At 55.7% G+C, this 26016-nt stretch overlaps 3 protein-coding genes across 3 annotated transcripts; all 3 read right to left on the bottom strand.

Annotated features, from left to right (window-relative positions):
• Positions 1–366: 366 nt before the first annotated feature.
• LOC34620569 (14-3-3-like protein D) lies at positions 367–2005 on the bottom strand. The gene is made up of 6 exons (XM_026336098.1): positions 1952–2005; positions 1768–1818; positions 1432–1534; positions 1151–1235; positions 770–830; positions 367–402 (listed from the first exon to the last, which is right to left on the bottom strand). The coding sequence occupies exons 1-6, from the start codon at positions 1991–1993 to the stop codon at positions 367–369; spliced, it is 378 nt and encodes a 125-aa protein (XP_026191883.1). The 5' UTR covers positions 1994–2005.
• Positions 2006–7883: 5878 nt separating this feature from the next.
• LOC113147017 (glycine, alanine and asparagine-rich protein-like) lies at positions 7884–16555 on the bottom strand. The gene is made up of 7 exons (XM_026336088.1): positions 16427–16555; positions 15741–16356; positions 14948–15418; positions 14437–14585; positions 14087–14135; positions 8527–8890; positions 7884–8142 (listed from the first exon to the last, which is right to left on the bottom strand). Exons 1-7 carry the CDS (start codon positions 16553–16555, stop codon positions 7884–7886), a joined length of 2037 nt encoding a protein of 678 aa, XP_026191873.1.
• Positions 16556–21019: 4464 nt separating this feature from the next.
• On the bottom strand, positions 21020–24878 carry LOC34620571 (nucleolar protein 10). The gene is made up of 9 exons (XM_026336087.1): positions 24612–24878; positions 24092–24253; positions 23610–23824; positions 23318–23395; positions 22479–23087; positions 21900–22119; positions 21518–21604; positions 21291–21362; positions 21020–21139 (listed from the first exon to the last, which is right to left on the bottom strand). The coding sequence occupies exons 1-9, from the start codon at positions 24876–24878 to the stop codon at positions 21020–21022; spliced, it is 1830 nt and encodes a 609-aa protein (XP_026191872.1).
• Between the last annotated feature and the right edge of the window lie 1138 nt (positions 24879–26016).

The raw sequence follows: 26016 nt of genomic DNA, 5'->3' as shown, positions 1-26016 counted from the left end.
GTATGTCACTGCTCATACGCTATGTGCCTCCTTCCCTGCCCCCCCTTCACACACCCAGCGCTGTCTTCTACGCACGGCTGTGCGGCGTTGCTCTTAGGGGAGCTGGAGTTTCGTCTCGGCAACTAAACTCAGCACTAGTAACATTCAAATCGATGCGGGTTGAGGTGGGGCACTGGCCACGCCCCCCCCCCCACCCATGAGCCCGTTTAAGGAGCATCGACATGTAGCTGGCTTCAATGCGGCGCAGCGTGTGTAGAGGTTTCTGCCTTTCACTGGCTGCCTCTGCTGCAGCTCGGTGTGGTCCTCCTCAGGGATCTTTAGGGGTCGGGCTTGTGTCGTAGGCCTCCCGCATTTTATTTCGTGCCTTCAGTTGTCCGTGTCTTCGTCGTCAGCTTCCTCATCCTGCGGGATATCACCCCCATAAAAGCACTTGCAGTTGCACCTCTCAAACTATAGCTGCAGCTTTTTCCAGTTTTCGGGCTTGCATCACATCACACAGCACCTGGTGCCAGGGCGACTTCCCCTTCCCCCCTCTCAAGCCTGCCGTCCCCCTTTCCCCTCTGGCGTCCTCCCCCGTATTTTTGTGTATTTGCGCAAAAAAAGGTTTGCCGCTTCTCGGCATTTGGCAACGGGCAGTCTGGATATTCCCGTTTGTGGCAACGGCCCCTTCTTTTTCTATAAGGCTATGGCCATAGGGTAGTGTAGAAACAGATACTCCCTCGTTGCTTGCTATTGCTAGAAGCTCTAGGGACAACATGTGGCAGCTGACCTCCCCAACGTTGCCAGTCCACAGACTCAAATTATCCTGTAGGAGCTTGAGCATAGACTCGCTGGAGGCGAACAAAAACACAGACGACACGCCAAAGGGGGAAGTGAGGCAAACTTTTCCTGCACTTTCGAGGGCGACAGAGCGTCTCAAGTTAGAATCTACTACTAGATGCTGGAGGACGCTCTTGACAGAGTGCCCTTTCAGCCATGAGACACACCGAACAGGCTGCCCCTGTTCTCATTTGTGTACTCCAGGGTGTAGACTGGCACATAGACTGGGGAACCCCAGCTGCTTCAAGTTTCGGGGGTGCAGAGAGGGCGCGGTTTTTTCTCCCATGGCTCTACGCAACGTTAAGGTCCAAAATGGGGGGGAACGCAGTACCTGTCTCTCGCTTGTTCTTCAGGCAGTGCGCTAATGGCGCTCTCTGGTGTCTCAATAGCAGCACGCGCGAGCTCGCAGGCCTTGGCTGCACACACAACTAGACGGCTGTAGCCTCACAATTCCTGGGACCATCGGCTTGCCCTCGCGAGGGCTGCTGCTGAAGCGTTTTTCTAGGAGTCATGCCGCCGTAGCAGATAGCGAGCATCGAGAGGTCCTACAGTTGCGGTAGAGGGAGGACGCACGGAGGGGCACAAGTTAGGGCTTGTGTAGCTACTGCTTACCCGGGTCACTCAGAGCCTCAAAGTGGAAAACAGAGAAGTTCAGAGCAATACCGAGACGCACAGGATGTCCTTCTGGGAGGCCCTCCTCGGCGATCTTGGAAGCCTGAGACGCACAATAGCCATAAGACAAGAGTAGCTGGTCCTGATAGCGCATGCAGCAAGGCGAGCGGCGGCTTTCTCTTAAGCTCCGCTGGAGTCATTCCAAAGTTTTTGAGTCTCTCGGTGCGTCATACGCAGGTACTCTAGGCCAGGTTTTAGAAGCACCCGCCCTTTGAGAGAACTCTTGAGAGTCCCTCCTTTCCTGTTTGGCTAAGCCATTAAGCGTGACATGCCTACCTCGTCGTAGGCCTGCAGGGCTTCCTGCACCACGTGGTCAAAGTTCCCATCCTGCATTTGTCAGGCGCGACAAACGGTGATATGAGTTAGCAGTGGAAAGAACTCAAGAGGGAGCAGAGTTATCAGAGGAGCGAAGGAGGGGCCTTGCAGTTGGAGCGGCACTGAGGCATCTTATTTCAGCCACCTGCGCGAATTCCGTTAGATATCTGTAGTAGTCCGCTTTCATTTTGATGAAGAACGCCTTTGACTCTGCCCCGTCGACATAGGGAATGATATCTGCATGAGGCGCAGACAAGCAGATATACGGCAGAGCCAAACTTTTTGCATTCTTAGGCTGCGTTGCATTGCCTCCTGCTACGGCAGTTGCTGCTCCTTTTCTCGCGCAGCCTCAACATGCTTTACATGCAGTGCTGCCTGCCGACTGAGGATCTGAGCCTAATCAGCACCCACAGTGCACTATTTCAGAACCGCAATACTAAACAACTGATGCCTAGGGGTGATTCGCCCACCTTTGTCAATCATCTCGATGACTTCGTTGCAGATCTCTTCTGTCTCTTGCTCTATGTCCCTGCGGTACGTCATGAGGCGCTCCTGGGATTGAAGGCAGGCAGCAGACAGGCAAGGATTTGTTGTTGAAACGTGCAAGAAGCACGTCGCAGTGCTCCTTCACGTGCGTTGTTTCTAGCGTGCGCCATCTCCTCTGGTCCTTGCAACAGGAAAAAGAACTCAAATATACCTACAGGAACAGGGCTTCCTGTCTCGATGGCCTTTGACTCAATGACACTGATGTTGCGCCATGTGTGCCGGCAGCTTGTGATCTTTTGCTTGTATCCAACTGCGCCACGACACACACACACACACATACACACACACACACACACATACACACACACACATATGGAGGGACAGAGAATGGATATAGGCTTGTTGCCCTTTAGAACAAATAATCAAGGCTATCAGTTTTCACTTTCACAGCGGAAGACCCTGCTGTTATGATGCAAGGCGGAGGGTGCTAAGAGCTTGCAGATGACAGAGAAGTAGGCTGAGACAGGAGAGTGGCCCTTATCTCACGCGAAAAGAGGGTGGCTTCATCCCGATTGAGGCCTTTCTTCTCAGCCACAACTGCCTTCATTATTTTGATCTATATTCATCATGCACGGAACAGCGCAGCAGTGGGAGCCTTCCTCGTCCAGAGAGACCATCAAAAGGTAGCAAATCTCAGCGGGCAAGGCTACAGTACTGGCAGGAGGTCCAGCATGCACTTAGACAGAAACCACGAGCCGGTAGAGGGACGTTTGGGAAACTGACAATGTCATCGTAGCGTTCTGTCTCCTGCGCCACGCTGGCGACGTAAACAAGTTCTTCCCGTGACATCGTGTTGAGGTGTCTGTACACATGTAGACATTGCGTGATGCTGTCTAGGGGCAAACTGTCTACACACTTCTCCCACAGCCTGCCCCGAAAGCAACAGTTACCAACTAAATAGTGCACATCTAGTGAACTCGATATCTTAGCACAGTTCAATGCAGAGAGTAGAACAAACGGTGAAAGGGGAATCAGAAGAAGCTCCACGGGAGAGCTCCAATAAAGGAAAGAGATGTCCATTTCTGTTGTGGCACGCAATGTCTGAATGCCTGCAAAACTGGCGACGTCAGAGTACAGGGATGAAGGATGTCAAGTGAGAGGTTGGTTTAGGGGAGGCGCGGGGTGGGGGTCAAGTCGCGAATGTGTTTGCTCTTTTCCATTCTAGTTCCGCAGTCGGTGTGGTCTTCCTTTGCAGTGTTAGGGCAATACACCAGGCATCGTGCGGGGTGCGGTGCTCATGCTTTTTCTTGGGCAAATTTTAGACTGCTGGATGTTGATAAAGGGAGATTCTAATGTAATAATTTCTGGCTCATCCGAGCTTTAAACTTTGATTGTGTTCGACTCCCAGATAAGGGGAAGACGAGCGCTTTGCGCTGTTTACTCCTGCGAACTGAGCTGTGCACTGGACTATATGCAAGCAAGTAGCTCAGGCATTTGAGTGTAGAGATAAACCGAACGAGGTCTGTGGTGCACGTTGAGGCGTCGTGGCAGTTCGCGCTGCGCCCCTGCAGCCAGGTGGCAAGACGTGACGAAAATGGTTTACCTCAGAAATTAAGATTTGGCGATCGGGTTAGACTTCTCCCTCTATTGTAAATGCACTAGCTGAAAGATATGCAAAGATGCAGGAGTCAGAATCTGAAAGATGGGCCACGCACCCAAGGCACCTCTCCTCATGCAGCCTCGGGTGTTTGTGCACGGCTTTGAAACAGCCCACGCAGACACCTTCTTTTCTTTCCTTACAAAGCCTTACATAACATGGTATTTTTTTCAAGGGCCAAGGTCTTTAAACCCCACCAAACAAAGTTCCTCTGAGCCCTTTCTGCTTTGCCACCAAAACTAGCGCACGATACGGAGGTCACCCACCAAGAGACCATCTGTCTATACTAAGACAGCGAGGATAGCGGGAGTGAACACTACGCTTTTCGCATTCTGTAATCCCACTCAAAAATACAAAAAGTATACCTGAACAATACGACTTATTGGTCAGGATCGGCTACTCTACTTCAGGGCCACTTAGCACTGCTGAACTTCTCCACTACCTGTGACATTGCTCCATGCATAATGCAGCAGCCTGTCCTCATATAGGCTCTCGTGAAAATGCAACTTGGTAAGATCTTGCCAGATCGATGTCGTAGCGACACAATGGGAGCTGCTAAATTCTTGCCCGACGACGATCCAACTAGCACGCACACTTGCTGCAAACTCCCTCATCAAGGAATGTCAATGCCCCGTATGGTCTTCGCCTCAGAGGTGGCCCCTATCTGTACACTCTAGCCTGCAGTTGATACACATGTAGGCTAGCGCACACCAATAAGCGGACCCCGTAGACGCTACAAACATGAAGCCTCCATGTGAAATGAGGGCTGTCCTGGCTTTACCAGAGTCTGTTAAACCCAGTAGTTGGCAGGTCTAATAAATTATCATTAGCCCTAGTCAGCATGCGCTGCCTTCACGGGCAACATACGGGGGCACCAATTCCAAAAACCAGCCAAGGTGTCCCGTTGCACACTTGAATAGTGAGGAGAATTGAACGTCTGCCGCCTTGCTTTTACTTGAGACATCCGCTAGTTCCCTAGAAACATCCAGTGTTTGCGTAGGTTTTGGGGGGCTGCTATGTGTGCATTCCTGCACAATGTTCTCGCGATGATGACTAGGTGCGTTACGCTTTGATTCATGTACCTACTGAAAAACACCCCCTTCGTCGCCGAATCGCTGACACCTTAGGCTGCTTTCATAAGAGAGCAGCAAAGTTGGTCAGGAGAGTGGTCAGTCTGCTCTGAGGCTAGAGTTATTTCGGTTTTTGGCGCCCACCAGCAGCGCGCGAACACCAAAAGAAACTTAACAGGCTGCCTGGAACTGCGAGACAAAAACCACGAATTTGAGCTGCGCTCCCTTCGTCTTTCAAACTATATGGATGAGGCAAAGGAAAGAATGCACTGTTGATGGCACTCTCATGGGTTCAGGACACCGAATGCCGGGATCACAGAATTTCCCGCGGAGAGCGGCGTGTGCAGCCTCCCACGACTTCAATCACTATTGCAATTGGTTGCATCGGTTTGACGCAGTTTTCAAAAAGCACGATAAGGGCTAGGTCGTGCTAGTGTGGTGGCAGCTGCGTTTCTCGAGCTGCCCAAACGATAGCTGTCTGAGGAACTGAGCAGTCTTCGCTTGTCAGCTTTGGCCTAGGTTAGTTTTGTTGTGCGACACCAGCAAATGCCTGCGTAGTACCCCTCCCGTTAAATGCGTCTCGTGCTACTGGATAGCAGACGAGCGCACGCGAGCCTATTTGCTCGTTCCTCCAAGCGCTGCTCAGCCTAGAGGTCGGCGTCTCTCTCTCTCTGTGACTGCCGGTGTGTAGATTTCCCTGCTTCTGTGTTCTATCATGTGGGGTTGCGCAACTGGCTCTCTCCACGTCTGCTTCTCACGCACATGTCGTGCCTTGAGGGGTGCGCGCTCTGTGCCCACTGGACAGCACCCCTACACGTGCCCACTTGACTAGACACCTGATTGCCCCGCCAGTCTCTGAAGGTCGAATGAGAAGACCCTTTCCTTGGATCGAAATCCACCCTCAAGGACATACAAGTTACTCGTTCCCCCACCGCTACGCCAGAGACATGCAGACGATCGGGAAGGACAGCAGAACCCCAAGCATATCATCCGTGAAGAAGCGAAGCGTCCGTCTCGCTTCAAGGCGAGTCTGCGAGATAAGGGAGCAGTGTGACCTGTAAGGCACCGGGGGTCTTTCTAGGAAGGAGTTAAGGGCTGTAAGCGCTTCGAAGGGGCCTCCGGCGTCCCTCCAGCTGCTGCACTCGCAACGCGGGAGTCGCTCCAGGAGTGCTGCTCTGCGAAAGCTGCGTCTGATATATTGCAGGGAGCTGCAGAAGGAGGCTCCCACAGAATAGGAGATGTGAAAACAAGGGGACGCCCCTGGTTCCCCGCGACGAGTTCGGGCTGCGGTGCCTCCTCTCGCCACAGAGGTGTAACGCCCAGCGCCGTCACCGAGGGGCCTCCCCCTCCCGAAACCAAGCTCTGAAAAACACAACAAGGAGGTGGCAGCGCGCAGGCACGTGGACTATGTAGAAACTTGCAGACAGCGAAGGCGCCCCCACGAAAGACTAGGGACCCCAGCACAGGCAGAAGACTGGCCAGCACGAAACAAACGTGCACGCCTTTTTTCTAAAAAAGACACAACTCTCCGTGTCTTCCTTTTTGTTAAGCAAGCGTCGGAATTCGCGCCTTGCCTCGCCGTGCTGTCCATTCGCAGGGGTCAAAGGGCCGTCCCCTCGCGTGCCCCCCTGCGCCTCCTCATACTGCAAATCCTCATTTTTTTGAGGACTACGGCCCCGCCTGGTGGAGAGGGGGAAGCTGGACGCTCCAGACTCGTAGGCTGATCGTACCGACGCAACGGCGGTGCCGCCGTGCAGCTGGCTCCCTCTCTCGACTTCGGCAGAACCTGGAAACTTTTGCAGCTCCGCCGTAAACCGTTTGAGCTGGAAAGAAGTGACTGGCGTGGGCAGGAACCTGAGGCATCGCCCGCGTGTGCAAAGACAGACCAGCGCCTTAAAAAAGCCCCCAGCCTACGCCTTGCCCTCACGCAAGAGAGACACTGGAGAGAGAAACACGCAGCCGTGTGGACAGGCCCAGTGAGAGTGCGAGAAAAGGAGCAGCAAAAGAGCGACTCCACCAGCTCCCGGGGAAAACACACCAGTGCACGCCTAACGGCCCTCCAAAGACCTCTTGCAAAAGCTGTGACCCCGTCTTCTTTTCGTTCCGCAGTTTCTTCAAGGTTTCCACGGCTGCAGCACAAGCACCACGCATGCAGAAAGGTCCCCCTTTGCACGGTGCCAGCTGCACAGGCATTCGCAAGACCAGCGACAAACGCGCACTAAAAAAGGCACCCCATTTTCGCATCGCAGCAGCAAGAGACGCCTCGCCACAAGCGAAGCATGCAAAAACCACCCAGCTTCCAAAGGGCAGCGTTCCTTGCTGCCTTCCCTGCAGGAGGAATTAGGAACAATGCCCTTTTGCGGCCTTTTTCCCCCAGCCTGTAGCCTGAAATCCGCTCCCGCCACATGCCTCGACAAAATGAGCACCCCGCAGACAACTGCCCGGTGCAGGGCCTTATACTCCTTGCCTGTGGTGTTTGCGAGGATAGAACTCAGCTGGTCTACGAACATGACGATCGTGAAGAGGCCAAAAATGAAAGCGAGCATGCAGGTCATCTGCACGCGGCAAGACACCCAAATGCGACAGATGCCATATGCAGAACAGTCAGCTCCCCCGGCACGCACGGCGAATACGGACACACATCCACATATTTACATACACACAGTTATATAAATACAGATACATACACATAGATACATGTACATATGTAAATACATATCCACATATTTACATACACACATATACATGAATACACATACACATATACATAGATACATGTACACATATAAATACACATACACATATACATAGATACATATACACATATAAATACACATACACATACACGTCCCACCACATGCACCCTACGGCCTGAGCCGCATGCAATTCCAACAATAAGCCCGAGCTCCTAAGCGTCGACAAAGCGCAGCGCGAGACGTTCCTAGCGTTGAGCCACTCCAAGAGCTTACTGCTCCGAAAACGGCCGACTGGAGAGTCACGTCGCACTGCGGCATGTAACAAGACAGCAGAATCCATGCAAAGGGCTCTGTGTTGGACGGCAGGGAATCTGCTGTGTACCAACAAAAAGACTGCCCTCCTGCTGCTGCCACCCACCCCGCAGCGCTTCAAAAGAGGAGACCGGCGGAGTACAAGAAGGCGCACACAGAACTGCAGCGAGGCAGCCGAAAACTCCAAAACAGAGAGAAAACGCAACAGAGAGACAGAGGAGAGAGACAGAGAGAGAGGGAGAAAGACAGGCAAGGCGGCAGGCAGTCCAGCATGCGGCTCACCAAGAAGTGTCTTTTGCGGTAGTGGCTCCGCCTTGCTCCTTCGACTGACGTCTGGAAAGCCGCGTCCTCCTGATCTGAAGAGTTCGCTCCTCCCCCCTCCAAATAGCGGGGTCGCATCCATCTAGTCAGAGGATCTTGGGCGGCGTACAAAACGCCTTGAGCGATATCTTCGGCTGCATGCAGCCGTCGGGGCCCTCGGGGGGCCCCCAAGTTCTGCACTGCCTCCACTGCCTCTTCGGGGAGTTCCCGCGAAGCGTGGCTGCTCTGCGGGATTCTCCAGCGTCTGTTGGAAGCCTCAGCCGACAGCTGCTCCGCGTAGGGCTCTGCGCGATACTTGGCAGTCTCCTGGATAGCGTCTCCGTATTCTGCGACACTGGAAGGCATCCCCTCAGGCAAGATCGAAGACTGATCAGCAGTCCACGCTGTGCCTTCAAAGCCCTCTGCCGCAGCGGTATCCACGCAGGTGACGACGCGGCAGACTAAGACCACGAAAGCCGTGCAGCACATGAGGTTGACGTAGACGAGGAAGAGCAGGAAATACTTTTGGTTCAGAAAGCCCACGCAATTGTTGATCCACGGGCCTGAGAAGCGTCCACCACGCGGAGTGTAGCAGTTACACCAGGGCAGTGCAACAACAGCGACCGCAGCCACAGTCCCCCTTCCCCACCACGAGCCCCCTAGAAGTTTTCGACCACACAGGCGGTTTCTTCGAGACAAGTACTCCTGCGTGAGGGCAAAGACGTCTCGAGGCAAGACAAAAAGCTCCTGGTCAGCAACCCCCCTTCCCCCCATGACGAGCTGCGATGCGACGCACAATGGTGATCCATGCGGATGATGCACCGCCTGCAGCCAGAGCAGTGATGTGCCCTCAAAGGCTTCGGCGTTTCGCAGTGTCTGCAAATCGGAGGCACCCATCCCTCTTCAAGAGAATCCTCTTGCCTTGTAATCGCTGTCGCTGGAATCCGCTTCGAGCCTGAAGCGACAGGCCGCATGCGCAACAGATCCTGAGGAGTTGAAAGAACGTTCCCTTACCAGCAAGCGGAAGAGAAAGCGCGCAAACAAGGCCCCTCCTTCGCGGCATTCAATACAGAGCCGCCACATGATTCCCACACGAGGCACGTGAGAAAGAAAGCAGAGCACAGAAATATCCGAGCTGCTGGGAAAGGTTGCGGGACGAGCGGCAGTGGCGGCGCAGTCTATCTCACAAGACCGTCGTCCATGTTTAGAATTTGAAGATGAAATTACAAGTCAGAAGTGCAGGTGAGAAAGAAAGAAAGAAAAAGAGAGAGATAATGGCCTCGGCATGGGCTGCACAGCCTATTTTCTGTACCGCAAAAGGCACACTGCCCCTGCCGCGAGGTGTCTCTGCAGCGCTTGCCTATGAATCTCTTGACGACGCTCAGCGGACAGCACAGGAATTCAAAAAGCCGCAAAAGAGCACACTTCTTCCGGCTGGGAAGCTCGCCCCCCTGAAGGGCCGACGCATTGGTCTCAGGCTCTTGTACGGAGGCGTCTGCGTGGGAGGTGGGAGCTCCTGGGATCTGCAATTCTTTTGCGGGAGATTCCGAAGACAGCGCCAGAGGCACTGCCCCGGGGTCTCCCAGTGCGCACTTGAGGTGTGCAACTGCCGCAAGCCCTGCCAGTAGCTCGAAGAAGGCGATGATCAGGAACCGCCAGAAGCTCAAGGCTGACCTGATGAGACACGCGGCAGGGGGGGTGGGGTAGGAGCATCGGAAGCGTGGCAAGCGGCATTCTTTTTTGCGCGTTTTTGGAAGAAACCAAGGGATAGCGAGGCGGAGGCGACGGCCCCTCTGCTCCTCGAAATACGAGAACGAGCCACCATGTCTGAGAAGCTGTGCCCAAGGCTGGGGTAGGAGGCCAAGAGTTCGGGCTGACGGCGTGCGCGTTCACTTACCAGTTTAAGAGACATGTGGTAACAGTGTAGTTCGAAAAAAGCAAGAGGGCATGCGTCTGCATGCATGCACGACACGAAGGGCAGAGGCGTTCATGAGTCGAGGTTTAGAGGGTGGAGGGGAGAGGGACGGGGAGGGGGGTGTTTGGCGAGGCGCCTTCGAGTTTTTGGCGTACCAAAAGCATGCAGATGATGCCGCAGGGATCCTTCGTAAACCAGAGGTAGGTCTCTCCCATTATGTCCCACGAATCCGCACTGAAGGCCGGCAGAGAGTATCCGCCTTTAAGACCATAGGGCACTTCATAGAGGGGTCGCTCATGCGCCGAAAGAGGCGGCGGGGAGACTGGCAGCTGCCTAGGCTCACCAGCTAGCTGCTGGAGAAGCAGCGGCAGGTGCAGTGGGTGCAGAGTCTGGGAAAGCTGAGATAGAGCTCTGCAGGGCAGCGCAACCCTGAAAGTAGAGAGCTGCAGCGAGTGCTCCCTGTATCACCGCTGCAGCGAGCGAGGACCGCGCGAGGAAATGCAGCGCAGATAATTGCGTCCGGATCACACAAATAAGGGGAGGAAAGGCCACTCACTATATACTACCTAACTGCTGCCCGCCGTTGTAGGTCTCCTGTATGCAAGCCCATCCAGAATTGGACGCTACCGCGAGCGGAGGATGAACCTCACGACCGTCTGCTCCCATACATATATCTGGAAAAGAATTACTTGCAAATGGGGCAGCAGCGTTTTCTTACTGCAGCTGTTGATGACAATGGCGTTGCGGCTGCTGCCGTTGCAAATGCCTCAACGGGAAGCTGAAGCCGCTCACACAAGCCCCCCGAGTAGACGTGCTGCTTACTGGTGGCAAGTCTACCGAGGAAGCTGCTGCGAGCGGCTTCACCTTCCTCGAGAAAGCAGATATGAAAGCCTTCCTTATTATGTAGAAGGATGCGGGATCACGCACCGAGAGACATTGGGAAAGAAACGTCATTGCACTTCGCTGTCTGCTCGTCACGCGCTGTCTGTGGTCGGTCACTGGAGGCTGCAATGGAAGGCACCTGCGGCGTAGATGATGCTTTGCGAAGTTTCTGACATATTATTCGTAAGCATTCAATTTAATGGAACCAAAGCGCCTCTGCAAAGCCGCAGACTTATAAAAAAAGAGGCATCAACGACCTACCTGAGCAGCAAGGGCTTACCGGTCATGAATGGTTGCAGAAACGTCCTTTTTCGCATGGGAATCTCATTGAAAAGACGTAGCTATGTGCACTACCCGTAGAATGATACTTCAAGCCGTGTTTGGGTGTGTCATCCTCATACACCAGTTTTGGCTGTCAACGCATGTGTCGAGGTAGGGCAGCAGCAATTTCGAGGTAGTAGGTAACTCGCCAACCCTTTGTTCGTGTTTTTGCAGTGGCGGTCGGTCTCTCTTGTGCGGCTTCATTGCACCGGATCACTTTGCAAAAGCAGACTGCTTCTTAGGCTCCCAGTATTCTGGCAATGCGTTCCCCGGCGCCAGGTCAGGGCATCTGGGGTTCGTGTTCATCGCCCAAGATCTACGGTTTCGCTTCCTAGTTTACACACATAGCACCTTCCTGAGTACGACTATTGCCTATGCTTAGCCACTATGAGGGCAGTAGCACAGTGCTAACAGCTTCATCCAACGAACTCGAGAAGAAACGCACACCTTTGCGATCTGCTGGTGCTGATTCATACCACACCTTGAACGCAGACGCCCCTGCACGTTCCTAGCAAAAGTCCTCTGCCACTTGGCACCCGCACCCTGCCGTGTAGCCGCCAGAACGCCGCGTTTAATTAGGTGCGAAGCTCCATGTGGGGGTCTCTTCTCTCTCCTTGACACTCCAGCATGCTGTTGCTCTAACTTCGAGGGCCCCCTCACCGCAAAACGCAGCACAAAACGGCAGAAACTTACTTCAAGGCGCAGTCGAGGGTCATCATGCGCACTCTTGGCGAATTCGGCTGCCTCGCACCCCCGACGCCCTCTTCAAAGCACCAGGCAGCCGCCTAGTCGCTGCGCCGCCCTTGCGAGACTAGAGTAGTATCTACACTGTCCGACATCCAGGCAGTAGAGTCTACTGCTACGCCACATGCCCGATCCAAAACTGAGCAGCCGCTATGGGGAAACAAAGGGCAAAAATTCGTCAATCCAGCTGCTGCACATACAGGCTGTGCAGCGGCAGCCCACCATCAATAGTGACAACTTCTGGCATTGCTACCATGGGGTCTCTCCTACAATAAACCTACACCCCAATGTTCGTCTCGGCCAGACTTGCGTTGCACATATGCCGCTGCCTCAATGACCCCCCCCACTGCGCGCCAGAGCTAGCTGCGTTACTGCGCCCACACTGTTAACGACGCACGCGCCGGAGCTAGCTACACACAATAGCCCTCCCCCTTTCCCCCTCCTCCCCTCCCTCCCGTATTTTTTCCAGACAAAAACATGGAGAACATGAAACGTCGTGTTCATGTGTGCAATTGTGCGCCTTACAAGAACCGAAACAGGAGCCGATACCACGCCACAGGCACTCTGCAGCGCATCTTGCCTTGAACAAATGCAAGGGAAAAGACTCTCTCTAAAGCAAAGAGGGTTGCTGCCCATCAGCTGCACCTCTCTCTATTTGGCAACCACATGGTCATTAGAGAAAAGGGGAGGCAACACAGCGCTTCCACGACAGTGCAAAACACGCGAATGCACAGCCACAACCGGACGGCAACGAAGGAGGGAGGAGCTGCACCTCGCTCTGTGATACGCCTCCCTCCCCATCGCTGCCCCCGTGCAGAGACACAGTGCCTCCCTACACCATCACCTACCCAACCACCCATGAGCAGCCCCCGCTGCTGCTACAGCATGCCCCTGCTCTTCGCTAGCTGCCACTGCACACGTTCCCTTGCCGACATCCTCCGCTGCTGCTGATGCATCTTCAATTTGACTGCGCCGTGCGTCCCCTCGTGCAACCCTGCCGCGAGGACTGGACCCGCCTCGATCCCAGTCCCCCCTCGGGAGTAGCCACTGCTCTGTGTGCCCCTCAACGTTGGCTGCTGCGCATCCAAATCGCCGTAAGAAGGCACTGGACGCGCAACTCCTGGAGCCGCCGATATCGGTGCCTGCGGCTGCTGTCGGCCTTCCCAGAAAGCCGCAGCTTGCAAGCCCGTATAGCCGCCGGCACTTGACGGCTGCTGAAGATGCAGCTGCGCACTGGAGCTGCCGCCACTCGCCACAGGAAACACAGGCTGCGCAGCAGCAGCAGCAGTAGATGCAGCAGCAGCAGTAGACGCAACAGCGCCGTGGGAGCCACACGTGCTGCCCCCTGCCGCTGCGCTACCCTCGCCCCCTCCGACAGCCGGAGCCGTGCCAACTGCCATCCCCAATCCTCCTGAATGCGCGACTCCAGAAGACGCTGAATACGCCAAAGCGCGTGCGGCAAGCCCTCGACGCTTTGCAGAGGCTCTCTGGGATACTGTCAGAGGGGCGGGGGGTTTAAATCCGCCGTGCGCTGCTGCCGATGCACTCGCGAAAGCCTCCAAAGTCGAACTGTCATTTTCCGTCCTGAGGCGGCGTGCCGGCCTGAAGAGCTGTTGTGCAGACTCCCCAGCAGGAGCAGCCGTCGGCTGCAGTTGCAACTGCTGCAGTTGCACTTGCTGCTGCTGCAGCAGAGATCTCCCCATGCCCATGGAGGGATACACTCCTGCGGACTGCTGCGTCGATCCCGCTGCTGCAGACTCGCTACCAGCTGAGCATGGCAGCTGCTGAGATCGAAAAGACGAGGCAATGGCGTGAGACGCCACCAGCTGCGCACTGCTGGCCAGAGGCAGTCTCGATGCGGCCCTACTACTGCTGCTGAGGCTGTTGCTGCCGCCGCCTGCGGGAGCTGCAGCAGCAGCTGCTGCTGCTGCTCCTGCTGCAAGCGGCTCGAGGGAGCGAACATACACCACGCGGTCCGACTGTCTGCCCTGCTGTACAGGCCCACTGGCGCCGGTGTGTTCAGCAGCAGCTGCACTGGGAAGAAAGCGACGGCGTCTTTCAGCCCGCCTGCTATTCTCCTTCTGCACACCCGAGGAGAACAGTTGGAGTGGCGCTACGCCCCCCCCCTGTAGCTGCAGCAGCTGCTGCTGCTGCATGCCACTGGGCGGCACCGAGGCAGCCGCGGCAGACGAGGAGGAGGAGCGACAGCGCTTTCGCTCCTTGTGCCTTCGCTTCCTCTCTCTGTACAGCTGCAGCAGTTGCTGCTGCGGCGGCAACGGCTGCATGTGCTGCTGCTGCTGCTGCTGCTGTTGGAGCTGCGCGTGCTGCGGCAGCGGCGATGGCAGCAAGAACTGCTGCTGCCCCTGCTGCCCAACTGGGCCTGCTGGAGACGGCGCCTCGCTTCCCACGGGGAGGGGGAGCTGACTCGAGGATCTGTGCCCGCTGTGCCTCCTTGTTGCGTCTCTGTGACTCCTGACACGATGATGCCTCCTGTGGTGTCTGCTGCTCGGCTGCGTCTGGAGCTGCAGCTCGCCTTGCTGCGCAGACGCGAGGAACCCCCTGGGGGGGGCGGCGATCGCCGTGAAAGGTTGCTGCACCTGCTGCTGCTGCGGCAGCGCAGCGAGGAGAGCTGCTCCCGCTGCTGCCGCCGGTGGAGCAGCGCAGCCTGCAGAGCTCCCGCTCATCAGCGCTGCCGAATCCACCACCGCAGCCGGGGGGTGTCTGTACCGGTGCTGCCTGCGACTGTGATGTCGAGGACGCGAATGCACAATCACAGGCCGTCCATCTTGCATCTTGAGACCATACCACAAGTCTGATGGATTCTCGCAAAGGTTGATGCGCACATCGTCCTCTCTGCACTTGTGATTCACCGTGCCCTTCGTGGAAACCTCGCTGCTTCGCTGACTCTGACTGCTGCATTCATCTACCTCCACGGGAGCCGGCTCCCCCGCTGCTCCCGCGGCAGAATCTCTGCATGCAGCTTCTGCACGCTGGAAGGCTGCCTGACGGCGCGCGTCGCCTGCCGCCTCTCTGTTCTGCTCTGCACGGTGCTTCACCAACCAAAAGAAAGACAACGAGCGACTTCCTCTAGCGCTCCCTCCGGAAGGCGCAAGTGCTTCTTCCCCCGAAACGCCCAGGCCCGACTCCACAACTGCACACGCCAGCAAACAAACAACCAACCACACACACACCCCCTGCACAACACCGACATGAACACATTCATGCACCCCTACAGGTATACATGGATATGCATGTATGAACCCACAGACATACACATACAGCGGAACAGACCGCCACATATCGACAGAGGGGAGTCCCAGCAGAAAAAACACACAAAACGAAACGCGACTCATAAAACCACGTCAATACAATTTAAAAACGCTCCACTGCGCAAAAAAAACGGCGTCCAAACGCTTGTCTGAAGCATACAGTCCAATAAACACACACACCCCCTCCCCTCCCCCTTTCTCCCAAGAAGAGCCAGCAGCCTCTCTCCACCTTCCAAGAACAAAACATCCCACTGCCCCCAAAAGTACGCCTGTTTGTCGTACGGGATGATGTTCGAGCCTCCAGCTGCATGAGAACTTCTGATGTCAGCCGGAGAGGCTGCGGCTGCTGTTGTTGCAGCTGCTGCTGTCTCCTGGCATCTCTGCCTTTCTTATGCGCACGCCGCCTCGGCTTGCCGCCCCTCCTGAAAGAAGCGGAGGTCCTCCCATCAAACCGTCGGCGGCTGTCGCCAGCTGTCGAGACACCTGCCAGCACTGCGGAGGTCGCACCAACACGTACGTTGCGACCACTGCGCGCATTTCCGCCAGCCCTACCGCTGCGATGATGCCGCCGTCTTTCTGTGGGGATGTCGGAGGGAGCTGTCGCTCCTGCTGCAGTGCCTGCTGCTCCCTGCATAAGGCCTCCTCCCCATGTGCCCTCTGCTGCAGCGCTTGCCCCTTCAAGAGCAGGGGGCGCTGCTGCTACAGCCGCCGGAGCCTCCCCGGCAGCAAAGGGTGCGGCAGCAGCAGCTACAGCAACGGCGGCAGCTGCAACAGCTGCTGCCGTCGCATCGCCATCCGGCCACTCCACGTCTGGCGATGGCAGAGACTGCGATCCGCCTTCGTCCTCATGCGCAACGTACGTGCTGCCGTTCGCAGAGTCCATGCGGCAGTAAGGCGACTCCGGGGGGAGTTGACAGAGACTCAAACAGGATGCCTTCGGAACGGAGGCGACACCAGCACCTCCTGGCGAACGCAGTGGCAGCAACAGTTCCACGGGAGGGGGGGGGACCTCCTGTGTGAGCTGGAAGGCGGCATCGCCGCTCGTCCGCTGCTTCGATGGGGGTGACGCATCGTTCCCAGTGGGCGCTGAGAGGCATAGAGAGACGCCATAAAAAGACGCGTAGGGCTAGCCATCCCGACCTAGCACACAGACTTCCCAGCTAGCTAAAAAAGGCCAAGCAGGCTACATGAATGTATCTACATGAAAGCTGCCCCAAAAACGCGGATCGGAGCGCCTACAAACGTGCCGCCTCAAGAAGAGAGAGGCGACACACTACTGCCATGCGACTACGGCAGCAGAGGACGACAAACGGCCCCTACAATGTACCTGCAGCTGCCGCAGATAAGCCCGTGGAGATGGCAGGCATGCGCGTGGACTGGGGCACACAAGTTCCCGCTGCTGCCCGTACGGAAGCGCGTGTGGCATCGGTAGCAGGAGACGGCGAGCAAAGTGGCTGCTGCTGCTGGTCCTCTGTCGTGCAGCAGCCTGCCAACAGCAACCGAGTATGCCATCACGAATAAAAGCCCTCCCCAATACGCAAGCCCGATCAGGCAACCCTGGCACCCTTCCGTGCGCAGCAGCAGCAGCGGCAACGGCAGCAGGACAGACACGAAACACACACCTGTGGAGCTGGCTGTGTGCAGCCCCTGCTGCTGCTGCTGCCGCCCAGTGAGAACACAGACATCACACGAGACTTCCTCTCGAGTCTTCGGCTGAGCCGCGTCATGCCCCTCAGGCGCTGCAGCGTCATATGCAGAACAAGCACTTAGCTCTTGTCGTAGCAGTCTGGCTGCAAGAGGCCCCTACAGGGCCCCCCGCAGAAAAAGCGGCGAGGGGGTGGCGGAGGCAGTGAGAAGGGCAAGCTACGCGTCTACCCAGCAGGAGTAGTACCTCTCTCTTGCCCCCAGACGGAGCAAACAACTCCTCCCCCTGCCTTAACCAGGGTGCCACAACAGCCTCATGCACGGCGACATGCAAGCGGCAGGAGGCCTACCCGGAGGGGCTGTGACGTCTGTATCTTGAAACGAAAAACTGTCGGCAGCCTTACGCATCGCCTGGTTGTGGTTCCGGGGGAGGCATGGGGCCCTAGAGGCCTCCGAGGGCTCCAAGAAGCCCACGGCGTTCTCTAGCGGGGAGTCGCCCGCGCATGCCGAACCCTCTGTCTGACCCAAAAGGATACACGCATCGACTAGGCTTGTCCCTACCGATGCGTTTCGCACCCCCTGAAGAGGCAAAAGAGGAAGAGGCACTGCAGCAGCATGCGGGGCACCTCCCACCGGCGGCCGCTCCGATGGCGCGCTGTAAAGAGCGCGCCAGCAGTCCCCAGACCCCGAATACTCCGGGGGCAGATCAGCTACAAGGTCGCCGCTGTGCGGGACTGGAGGTGAGGTAAACACGGAAACGGGGATGTGCGCTGCCACTGGCTCGCGGTCACTCCCGTCCATCTTCTAGCGGTGGAGAGACACCGCCGACGCAGAGAAAGCAGCCTCTCGCCGCTGGCTCTCCGCAACAAATTGGCTAGAAACGGCGCGGCGTGGCGCTGTACGGGCTGTTCCTCGGTGTGATTGTCAGTGACCAGCACCTGTAGATCAGCTCCGCGCAGCCAAAGACTCTCCGGGGGGGACTCGATACCCGAAAAGGCCCCCGCAACACCGCTACGATAAATAGAAGCCCAACCAACAAGTGCAAATTGAGCCAGACGCAGCGAACGCAGCTGCCACCTGCAAAGCGGAACGGACAGCGCGCGTGCGCGCCTAAGGTGCTCCAGCGGGCTCTAGGAAAGGTAGGAAGCCCGCATTAACCCCCAATATGTTTTTCTAAAGTGTATGAAGCGTTTTTCACGAAAACAAGGGAAAGGAATGAGATGCAAGTGACTGGGTAATGGTGCGGCCAAGTGCGCAGCCCAGGGCCTGCGGGGGTGCCCACTACACAGCTTCTGAGGGCAGAAGCGTCGGAACAAAGAGTCCAACTGGTCCGGAAAGGGCACTTTGCTGGTAACTTTTGAAAAGAAGAGCGAAAGAAGAGCCCGAACCAGCCGACCGCCGCCTGCTGCCTGCGCCCGGCAGAAGGCAGCTGCAGGACAGACCACAGACGGAAAGCAGCGAGAGGCTCCAAAAGAGCGGACTTATTTGCTCAAGAGATGGGCGTGGAGGTCGTCTGTCCTTAACAATATTCGCAAAAGAAAAACCTCTCCATGGCGAATCAAACCCTGAAGAAACACATGCGCTCAGCATCCGCCGCTCCTTTTGGGTTGGTGTTGATTGGCTGGTATGGCAGCAGCACGAGCTGCGGGCCCGATGCACATCGGAACACATTGCGTTTTCTTGCTTTCGCCTCTCCAATACTATATTTGGTTACTAATGTTCTACCTTTGGACGCCTTTCATATGCTTAAAAGCAATACACTTGATGAATGTTGAATGAGCACGCAGGGCCTGAAGCTCTATTGCTTTTGTATTTCCTTTCAGATCACAACGTCCTGCCATTGTTTTGGTTCCGGTATACAGAAAAGCGAATACACTACATGACCGAAGTTAGTACTTTTCTCACTCAAAATTAAGGAGATTCTTCAGTATCTTCTCTCCACTGCTAAAGACGCGCAGTCAGCCGGTAGTAGAATGTGGTGGAAATCGACAAAATCACAGCGCGCAACTCGAAAGGAAAGTGCCCTCGAAATATAATTCAACTCATTCACATGGATACATCTGAATCTCCAGCTATGGAGATCAGATGAGACGTAGCCGTACCTATGCCACTGCATTACTTTACGACCACACACTACTACGCTACGAGCGTGCAGGCTGCACTTTCTTCTACTTGTCCTTGTGCACAGTCCTAGCGCCTACATTCTATGTGTGACCAGTAAGCGTTTCATGTATATTCATCCAAGTACTGTTGCATGGAATCCATATGTTTTCGTGGTCTAGAAAAATCCACTAGCCTCCTGTCCCGGCTAATCAGTGTGAATTCTGCGGCATGACATTCCGTTTTTCATAACCTAAAGCTTCTCCAGCTCCTTCCGCTCAAGTTTTCTGGCTTACACCTATGCCTTTGGTATCGCTCTTCTATTACACAACCCCACGAGCATGGCGACTCGTAAGCCACTCCATGCAGACGCGCTTGAAAACTGCTTGCATGCACAGTTTGTCGCTAAGGGCAAGAAAGAATTTCGCCTATCAAATTCGTTCAAGAGAGGCCGCTTCGGATTGAAATAGAGCTAGCAAAGTGCGATGCCTTGCCTTTGAGTTTCAGTATTGGTTGCTTGGTTGCTTCAACGGGTAACGCACCAGCTAGGGTCTCTGTAGGGAGCCATTTGACTCCAAATTCAGAACAAGCATATGCATAGAATTATTGAGCATCCTGTACCTTTCCCTGATCCCGCTCATCAGATTTTTTTCCAGGGGGAGCCAGTTGCACATTAGCGTCTGGCGCACCTGCAAACAAGAATGCGTTTGTTATTAAGCTAAAGGAACACTCTAATAATTATGCATACCACAGACAAACCACTTAACCCATTCATTGCCACTTACTGAAAATTCAGTGGTGTAGTACAGAGTGCCAAGATGTAGCATAGCCGGTTACAACAAGAGTCGCTTGATTCAGCGTATGAACAGCCAAGCTGCGCTTCCATCTAAAGTTCCCAACATGAGATGCGAGGAAATACTAAGATGAGTGCAGCTACACCCTCTAAGCAGTCCTATAATTCACAGCTAGTTGAGCGTAGCATCTAGCACCCAGCACACATTGTGTCTGCTTGGCGCTTCACAGAAGCTATTTGCTGCTCTCTAGCCACACCTTATCCTTATATATGTATATATATATGTATATGTTTATGCGCAACTGGGTGTGAACAAACACTCGGACTGCTTGAAGAGTGTAGCAGCTCCCCAGTACACGCTAGATGTCCCTCTACCGGGATGCTGGAGCGTCATAAGGGGCTCTATTGAAGCGACACCCAGTAACTTAGTATGTTTTTATATACATCGTGAGCCTGGGTGGTTTCCTATGGAGACCCACGTGAAGTGCTATATCCGTAGAGTGAAGCGATAAGCATCTCCTTCGAAGATATCAAGGTACGGGCATCCGCGTCATGTGGTCAATTAGCATGCATAGTAGTTCAGAACTAGCCAGTTCAAGGCAAATTTGTACAGTGCATAGCAGCCATAGTCTAATACTCACTTCGGATCACAGGCCCCAAAGAGCAGCCACCGCATTATTTGGCAACGACATGCAAGTTGGCCTAGTATTGCACTCAAAATAATGCCACCCTTCGTGAGTTGGCACTATGCAAGCTGTATCCCACGCAGAGCACGGGGTCGCTTCACGTCAAGAGCACACGAGGAGGAGGAAAAGACCAGGCATAAGAAGCACAAGGACATCCTAATGCCAAGGATGCAAATCCTTGTTGGCTGTTCGGCCTCCATCGCAGCCAGTGGCAGCCTTGGCAGCGTTGTAGATCCCCTCTACTCGTCTCCTTTCTGTGCTGCGAGACACGACGTGAGGAGCAGCAGACCACCCCCGGAGACAGCACTAGCGCCACGCACCTCTTGCCGCCGCAGCCGTTATGAAGTCTCCCCCTCCAACTGGAAATCCGGATTGGAGAAGAGGCGACTAAAGCGGGTGTCTTCCAGCAGCCCAGCCGCAATGGCAGCCTCCTTTTTGTCGCGCTTGCTTGAGGCCTCCTGTGGCAATAAGTCCAGGAAGACACGCCAGATGTCTAGCCTACACAACTGCGTCCCTACTAGCGCCCTTAGCAGCACGCGTCAAGGCAACACCAGCGGCCCGCCTACAAAGAAGCCAACTAACAACTATTCGACCCCCAATATGTGTTACCTTTGTTGCCTCCAGAGTCCTTTGCAGCTTCTCTGCAAACTCCGCATTCGTCTTTGGAAGCTTCCTCCTGACCTGAAGGGGTTTAGCGCAAGCGAGCTGAAGTCTCTATGAGCTTGGACGTCATCCAACGCACTACCACAGAAAAGCCCTCCAGCACGCGCGCCTTTCGCCCGAGTAATAACTCTGCTTGTTGCGTTGTCTGGCGGTATTTAGGGAATTATCCTGACCTGGATACGCATCGTCTTTTTCTTTTCGAGGCGCTCCTCGATCTTCCGTTGTCTGTACGTCTCGAAGGCGAACGGTTCTGCAGCTGCCTGCAGTCAAGAAGAGTGCGGAACACAACAAGGGACTTCTATGCATCACTTCCGCCAAATGCGCGTGCCTTCACCCTCCATACCCCCACATCGCCAGTTTCCCTCCCCAGGCAGCTGAGCTGGGGGGAGGGCCTTAAGTTGCTGGCCTTCCAACCCGTTTCACAGCCGTCGGGGAAGGCTGTGTCAAGACACCGGCGCCAGCCAGCGTGCGATCAGCAGCTGCGTTTGTTAGCCTCGCCACAAGCGCGAGCCACCGCGGTGAGCCCCCCACTCTGTGAGGAACTGCAGGGCTTACCTTGAGCTGGTCATAGAGTTCGCGAGCGATGAAGTAACCGTGGAGATAGCGCGTCACAAGGGGAGTGCCAATGAGCTGATGGGCATTGAGCTGCTGCATTTGCTGCTCCGTGAGGAACTGCAGAGACGCGAAGGAAGCCCCTGCAGCAGCGGCTGCGCCCTCACTCGCCTGCTGCCGCTCCTCTAGCTCCTCCGTAAGCCCATCCAGCATCGGGCACCACCTGCCAACGCAACAAGCCACAAGGACGCACTCGCTAGTTTCACACTGGCCGCATTTCAGATGCCAAATCCAAACCCCAATACTACTTTTGAGGCCCATCGCAGCATGCAACACACGCCGCTGCAGAAATGCCAAGCGCCTTGTGGGGGTGGGGAAGGAAGAAGGCCGTCCGCACGCTTTGGTGGCATTTCGCAGTCTCTGCTCTGCAGCGGCACAGCCGATCTTTTCGCCCATGCGATACACCCAGGAAGCCGTTCTAATATTTCTGAAGCCTCAATGAAAGCCGCTAGCTTAGCAGCCTCAAGGAAAAGGATTACACGCCTGACACAGTGCGCATGCAACGAACAAGAAAAACCTTACTTAGGGGCGAGACCCAAAGAGGGCAAGAAGAAGGCCCCCATTTGCTTGTGATCCGTTGCGGCCAGCAAAAGACCAGAGTCTCCATAGATGGCGAATGAGGAGAAACGCACGATCCGCTGCTGCAGCTGCTCCTTCTGCCGCTGCTTCTGCTGCTCTTCTTCCTTGTCGTTTCGGGGTGCCACGGGATTTTCCCACACGAGAGGGGCCTCGATGCTCGCCAGGAGTCTCGCGTTGGCGATGGTGCTGCTGCTGCTGCGTGGGAAGGTAGTGCTGCTGCAGCCTTCAGTGCTTGCAGACCACACTTTAATGGAGACGCCATCGCAGCTAGCAATGCTCCTTCCCCCACCGGCCGTTTCTGTGGCAACGTGCAAAGGCTGCGGGGCTGTCGGGCCGCAGTCTGCAGCTGCCGCAGTCGCAGTGGCGGCAGTGACTGCTGCTGCTGCTGCCGGCGGTTTGTGCCACTGCAGTGTATTGACAGCAGCGAAGTTGCGGTGCTCGAACTGCAGCAGGGGCCGAGAGGCCCGCAGGTCGAAGAGGAGACACTTCCCCTGGCTCGTTCCCACCGCCATCTCCAAAGACTCCGTTGAGAAGGCTCCGGCAGTAACAGATCTGTGGTCGCCCGTCATCACACGGCGAGACAAAAACACACACATGTATAAATATTTACATATGCGAAGGATCGCGCTCACCGCGCATGGAAGCCATACACCCCTGTGCAGCGACAGCCTATGCTGCGTCCTTCACATGCGCACGCGTAGGGGAATGCACGACATGGGCTGCCTGAATTTCTTCTAGCACTTTGCGCTACCCATACGAAACGCATGCATGGGAAGCCTTACGCAGAGCGATCTGTGGCCTGTAGCACCGTCACCGCCTTGCCGCTCCTTGCGTCAAAGCATTCAACCTGCCCCGAGGACCTGAGGGCAGCCAAGAGAGCAACAAGCGTTTGCATGCTGGGCAGGGCAGCAGACCTCGCTGCGAGGCTCTTCGCGCGTCGAGCCTCCCTCAAGCGGCATAAAGCAGCAGGCCTTGGGGATACTTTGGTGCTTCAGCAGAAACAACAAGAGCAACCCGCGTCTGCCCGACACAAACGACAGCGCGGCTTGCAAGAGACTCCACGCAGCAACGCACCCCCCGACGGCAACGATGGGGAGCAGTTCCGAGTGGAAACAACAGTGGCCAATGGGGAAAGAGCATTGCCACGGCTCTAGGAAAGATCCAGACTCCAAGTCCAGCAAATAGACGCTGCTGCTGTCACTGTTCGTAGCGCTGTTGCTGCTGCTGCAGCAGAGCGTTGCGGACCACGGCAAATACGTCATGGAGGTCCCTTCGGTGGGAACGCGAAGCTGCATGCACTCAGCCCGAAAGATATAAAGCTAGAAGTACCTGCAAAAGCTAAACGGGACCGCTCAATGAAGGCCTCACAAGGCGGAAGCAATACGGAAAGGTAGAAGTCACACGGATAGCCTGCCTACGAGAGCGAGGCGCTGCTGCAGCCGCGTTCACGACTGGAAGGAAAGGACAGGGCACGACACACAAGCAAGCAGCAAAAGGGGAAAAACGAGTCGCTAAGGAGCTACCCGCGAATCTCATGATGCCTTCTCCTCCCTTACCCGGTGATGCCGCCCCCCCTGCGCGTGCAGCTCAATCCAGCGACTCCTTTGCAAGATTGCCAGCTTGCAATAGTCCGAACTCAAGAAACGGAGATCGACGGCTTCGCTGTCCAGACCCCGCTGAAACTTAAGTCCCAAGCCATTGACATCAAACATCCGCAGCTGCACATCAAAAACGCATCACGCCGTGAGGGCCAGATAAGCGCAAGCAGCTTTGAAGACACAGGAAAACAGAGACGCTGCGCATGCATACGGCTCGCACGCAACTCGACGAGGCGGCGAGCTCCCAGCCGCTTAAAGGCCAGAACAGCAGCAAAAGAGGCCTTGCTGGACCCCAAAGAAGCAGCCCCCCACACAGCAAACAGCCGAGCCGCAGTGCCCCTTTTTATTTTTGCGACAAGACGGGATGCTCCTTTGAGACTCGAGGCCTTTCAGGAAGCAGCAGAAGCGAAAAAAAATCAGCCTCACGACAACGCGGGCGCTACGGTGTCTGCCCAAGCACGGGGCTAGGGATACTTGCCTGCGGAGGATATACTCCTGTAGCGCAAATAAAGTTCAGATCTGGGCTGACTCGAACACAGGAGGAAGCGACTGGAAATTCAAAATCCTGAAGCAGCACCACATCCTGTTGGGCCTCTTGGTGGTGGTTTTGCTGCTGCTGCTGCTTTGAGGGCTGTTTTTTCCTCCGTTTAGCATCTCTCTGCCGCTCAAAAACGCTTACACCGCCCCCAAAGGCGCTCAGATCGTACACTCGCGCACCAACCGCGGTCTGCGTCCTCAGCACCATTGTGCCTCCCACCCCTAGCGCTCGATCTTCCTGCTGCAGCTGGCCTCTGCTCAGCCCTGTCCAGCTCTTAATTCGAGATTGCGAGGGTGTGAGCTGGGAGTACAGTGTGGCGGCGGCTGCGGCCTCCGCCAGCGCGCGAAGCGCTAAGGAAACTTGAATCGACGCTAGGGCACCGAGAAGAGACACCAAACACCCTGACTGCTGCAGCAGACCTGCTGTTTCCCTCCAGAAGATCCTCTACGTTTGGAAGCCCGTTAGCAGGCCTCCAAAACGACCTTTTGAACGCCCTTCGCAGGCGATCAAGTGCCTAGTACACCTGCAGGAGCACGACAGATGCCGGGGGGAACATGCTGCATGAGGAGCCGCGCCACAGCGGCTGCACCAGAAAAAGGTCCTAATCACCGTAAATCAACCTTCGAACATTGAAAGAGGCCTGGATGAGTTCCTCTTTTGCGCGAAGGACGAGCGCCTTGCGGGGCCCATGCACTGCGCCCGAAGGGGGCCCCACTCGTGGGCCTCATGGGGGGTCGCCCTTCTGTGCATGCAAAAGGCGGCGAGTATCCCCATTAGCTGCAGCGAGGACAATTTTCACCTCTCCGTCGATCTGCCATGCCAGCAAAGAGGCTGACTGGGGGAAGAGAAGAATCTACTGAACAGGATGGGGTGCTGGGGTTTCCTGGCCCCAGGATCTCCTTCACACCACGGCCACGCGAAAAGAGCATTCGGTGTCTCCCAGGCCATCCTATGCATGCAACAGCCTTGCGGCACGCACCGACGTATGGACGGAGAGGCGTGTACCTGCGCACATAGTTCGGAAGATGGAGAATGCCGTGCCCTGCGTTCACGACGCATGAAACTCTTGACTCCACAGTGGCGCCGGCGCGCTGCAGTAGTCCCTGCGCCCACGTTGGGGCCTTTTTGTCTCCCACAGATTTTCTACTGCATAAGAAGCGAGGTCGCCGTGTGGCTTGCTGCATGTCAGGCGTTGTGGCCGAGAAGGTCACCTATATGCGTCAGGGTGCCACGCTGCCCTTCCTACTGCAAGTAAACTAGGTGCATGTAATTACAAATAGGCTACGAATGCCATCTGATTGGCTTAGATGCTGGCATGTTCTACGCGGCATGGAATAGGGTTGGT

Source organism: Cyclospora cayetanensis, unplaced genomic scaffold (genome assembly GCF_002999335.1).
Source record: "Cyclospora cayetanensis isolate NF1_C8 unplaced genomic scaffold, CcayRef3 CcayRef3_contig_92, whole genome shotgun sequence".
Lineage (NCBI taxonomy): Eukaryota > Apicomplexa > Conoidasida > Eucoccidiorida > Eimeriidae > Cyclospora > Cyclospora cayetanensis.
The sequence above is the reverse complement of the archived record's forward strand: the minus strand, read 5'-3'. Positions and strand labels throughout refer to the sequence as shown.

Bases quoted from the DNA above. Each gene is read 5' to 3' on its own strand.
- LOC113147017 (XM_026336088.1), bottom strand. From the start codon at position 16,555: ATGCCTCTCAGCGCCCACTGGGAACGATGCGTCACCCCCATCGAAGCA. The intron at 14,586-14,947 runs GTCCTCGACATC...GTGGGAAGCGAG, and splicing joins GCCTGTGATTGTGCATTCGC to GCGCCGTCTCCAGCAGGCCC. The intron at 8,891-14,086 runs GCGGCGGCAGCA...GACGCTTCTCAG, and splicing joins TGCTGCTGCAGCTCCCGCAG to GCCCGTGGATCAACAATTGC.
- LOC34620571 (XM_026336087.1), bottom strand. From the start codon at position 24,878: ATGGTGCTGAGGACGCAGACCGCGGTTGGTGCGCGAGTGTACGATCTG. The intron at 24,254-24,611 runs GCAAGTATCCCT...TTTGATGTGCAG, and splicing joins CAGGAGTATATCCTCCGCAG to CTGCGGATGTTTGATGTCAA. The intron at 23,396-23,609 runs GTGCGTTGCTGC...GGCTGCCCTCAG, and splicing joins CCCATCGTTGCCGTCGGGGG to GTCCTCGGGGCAGGTTGAAT.
- LOC34620569 (XM_026336098.1), bottom strand. From the start codon at position 1,993: ATGAAAGCGGACTACTACAGATATCTAACGGAATTCGCGCAG. The intron at 1,535-1,767 runs GTAGGCATGTCA...TGTGCGTCTCAG, and splicing joins CCCTGCAGGCCTACGACGAG to GCTTCCAAGATCGCCGAGGA. The intron at 1,236-1,431 runs GTAAGCAGTAGC...TTGTGTGTGCAG, and splicing joins TGAGGCTCTGAGTGACCCGG to CCAAGGCCTGCGAGCTCGCG.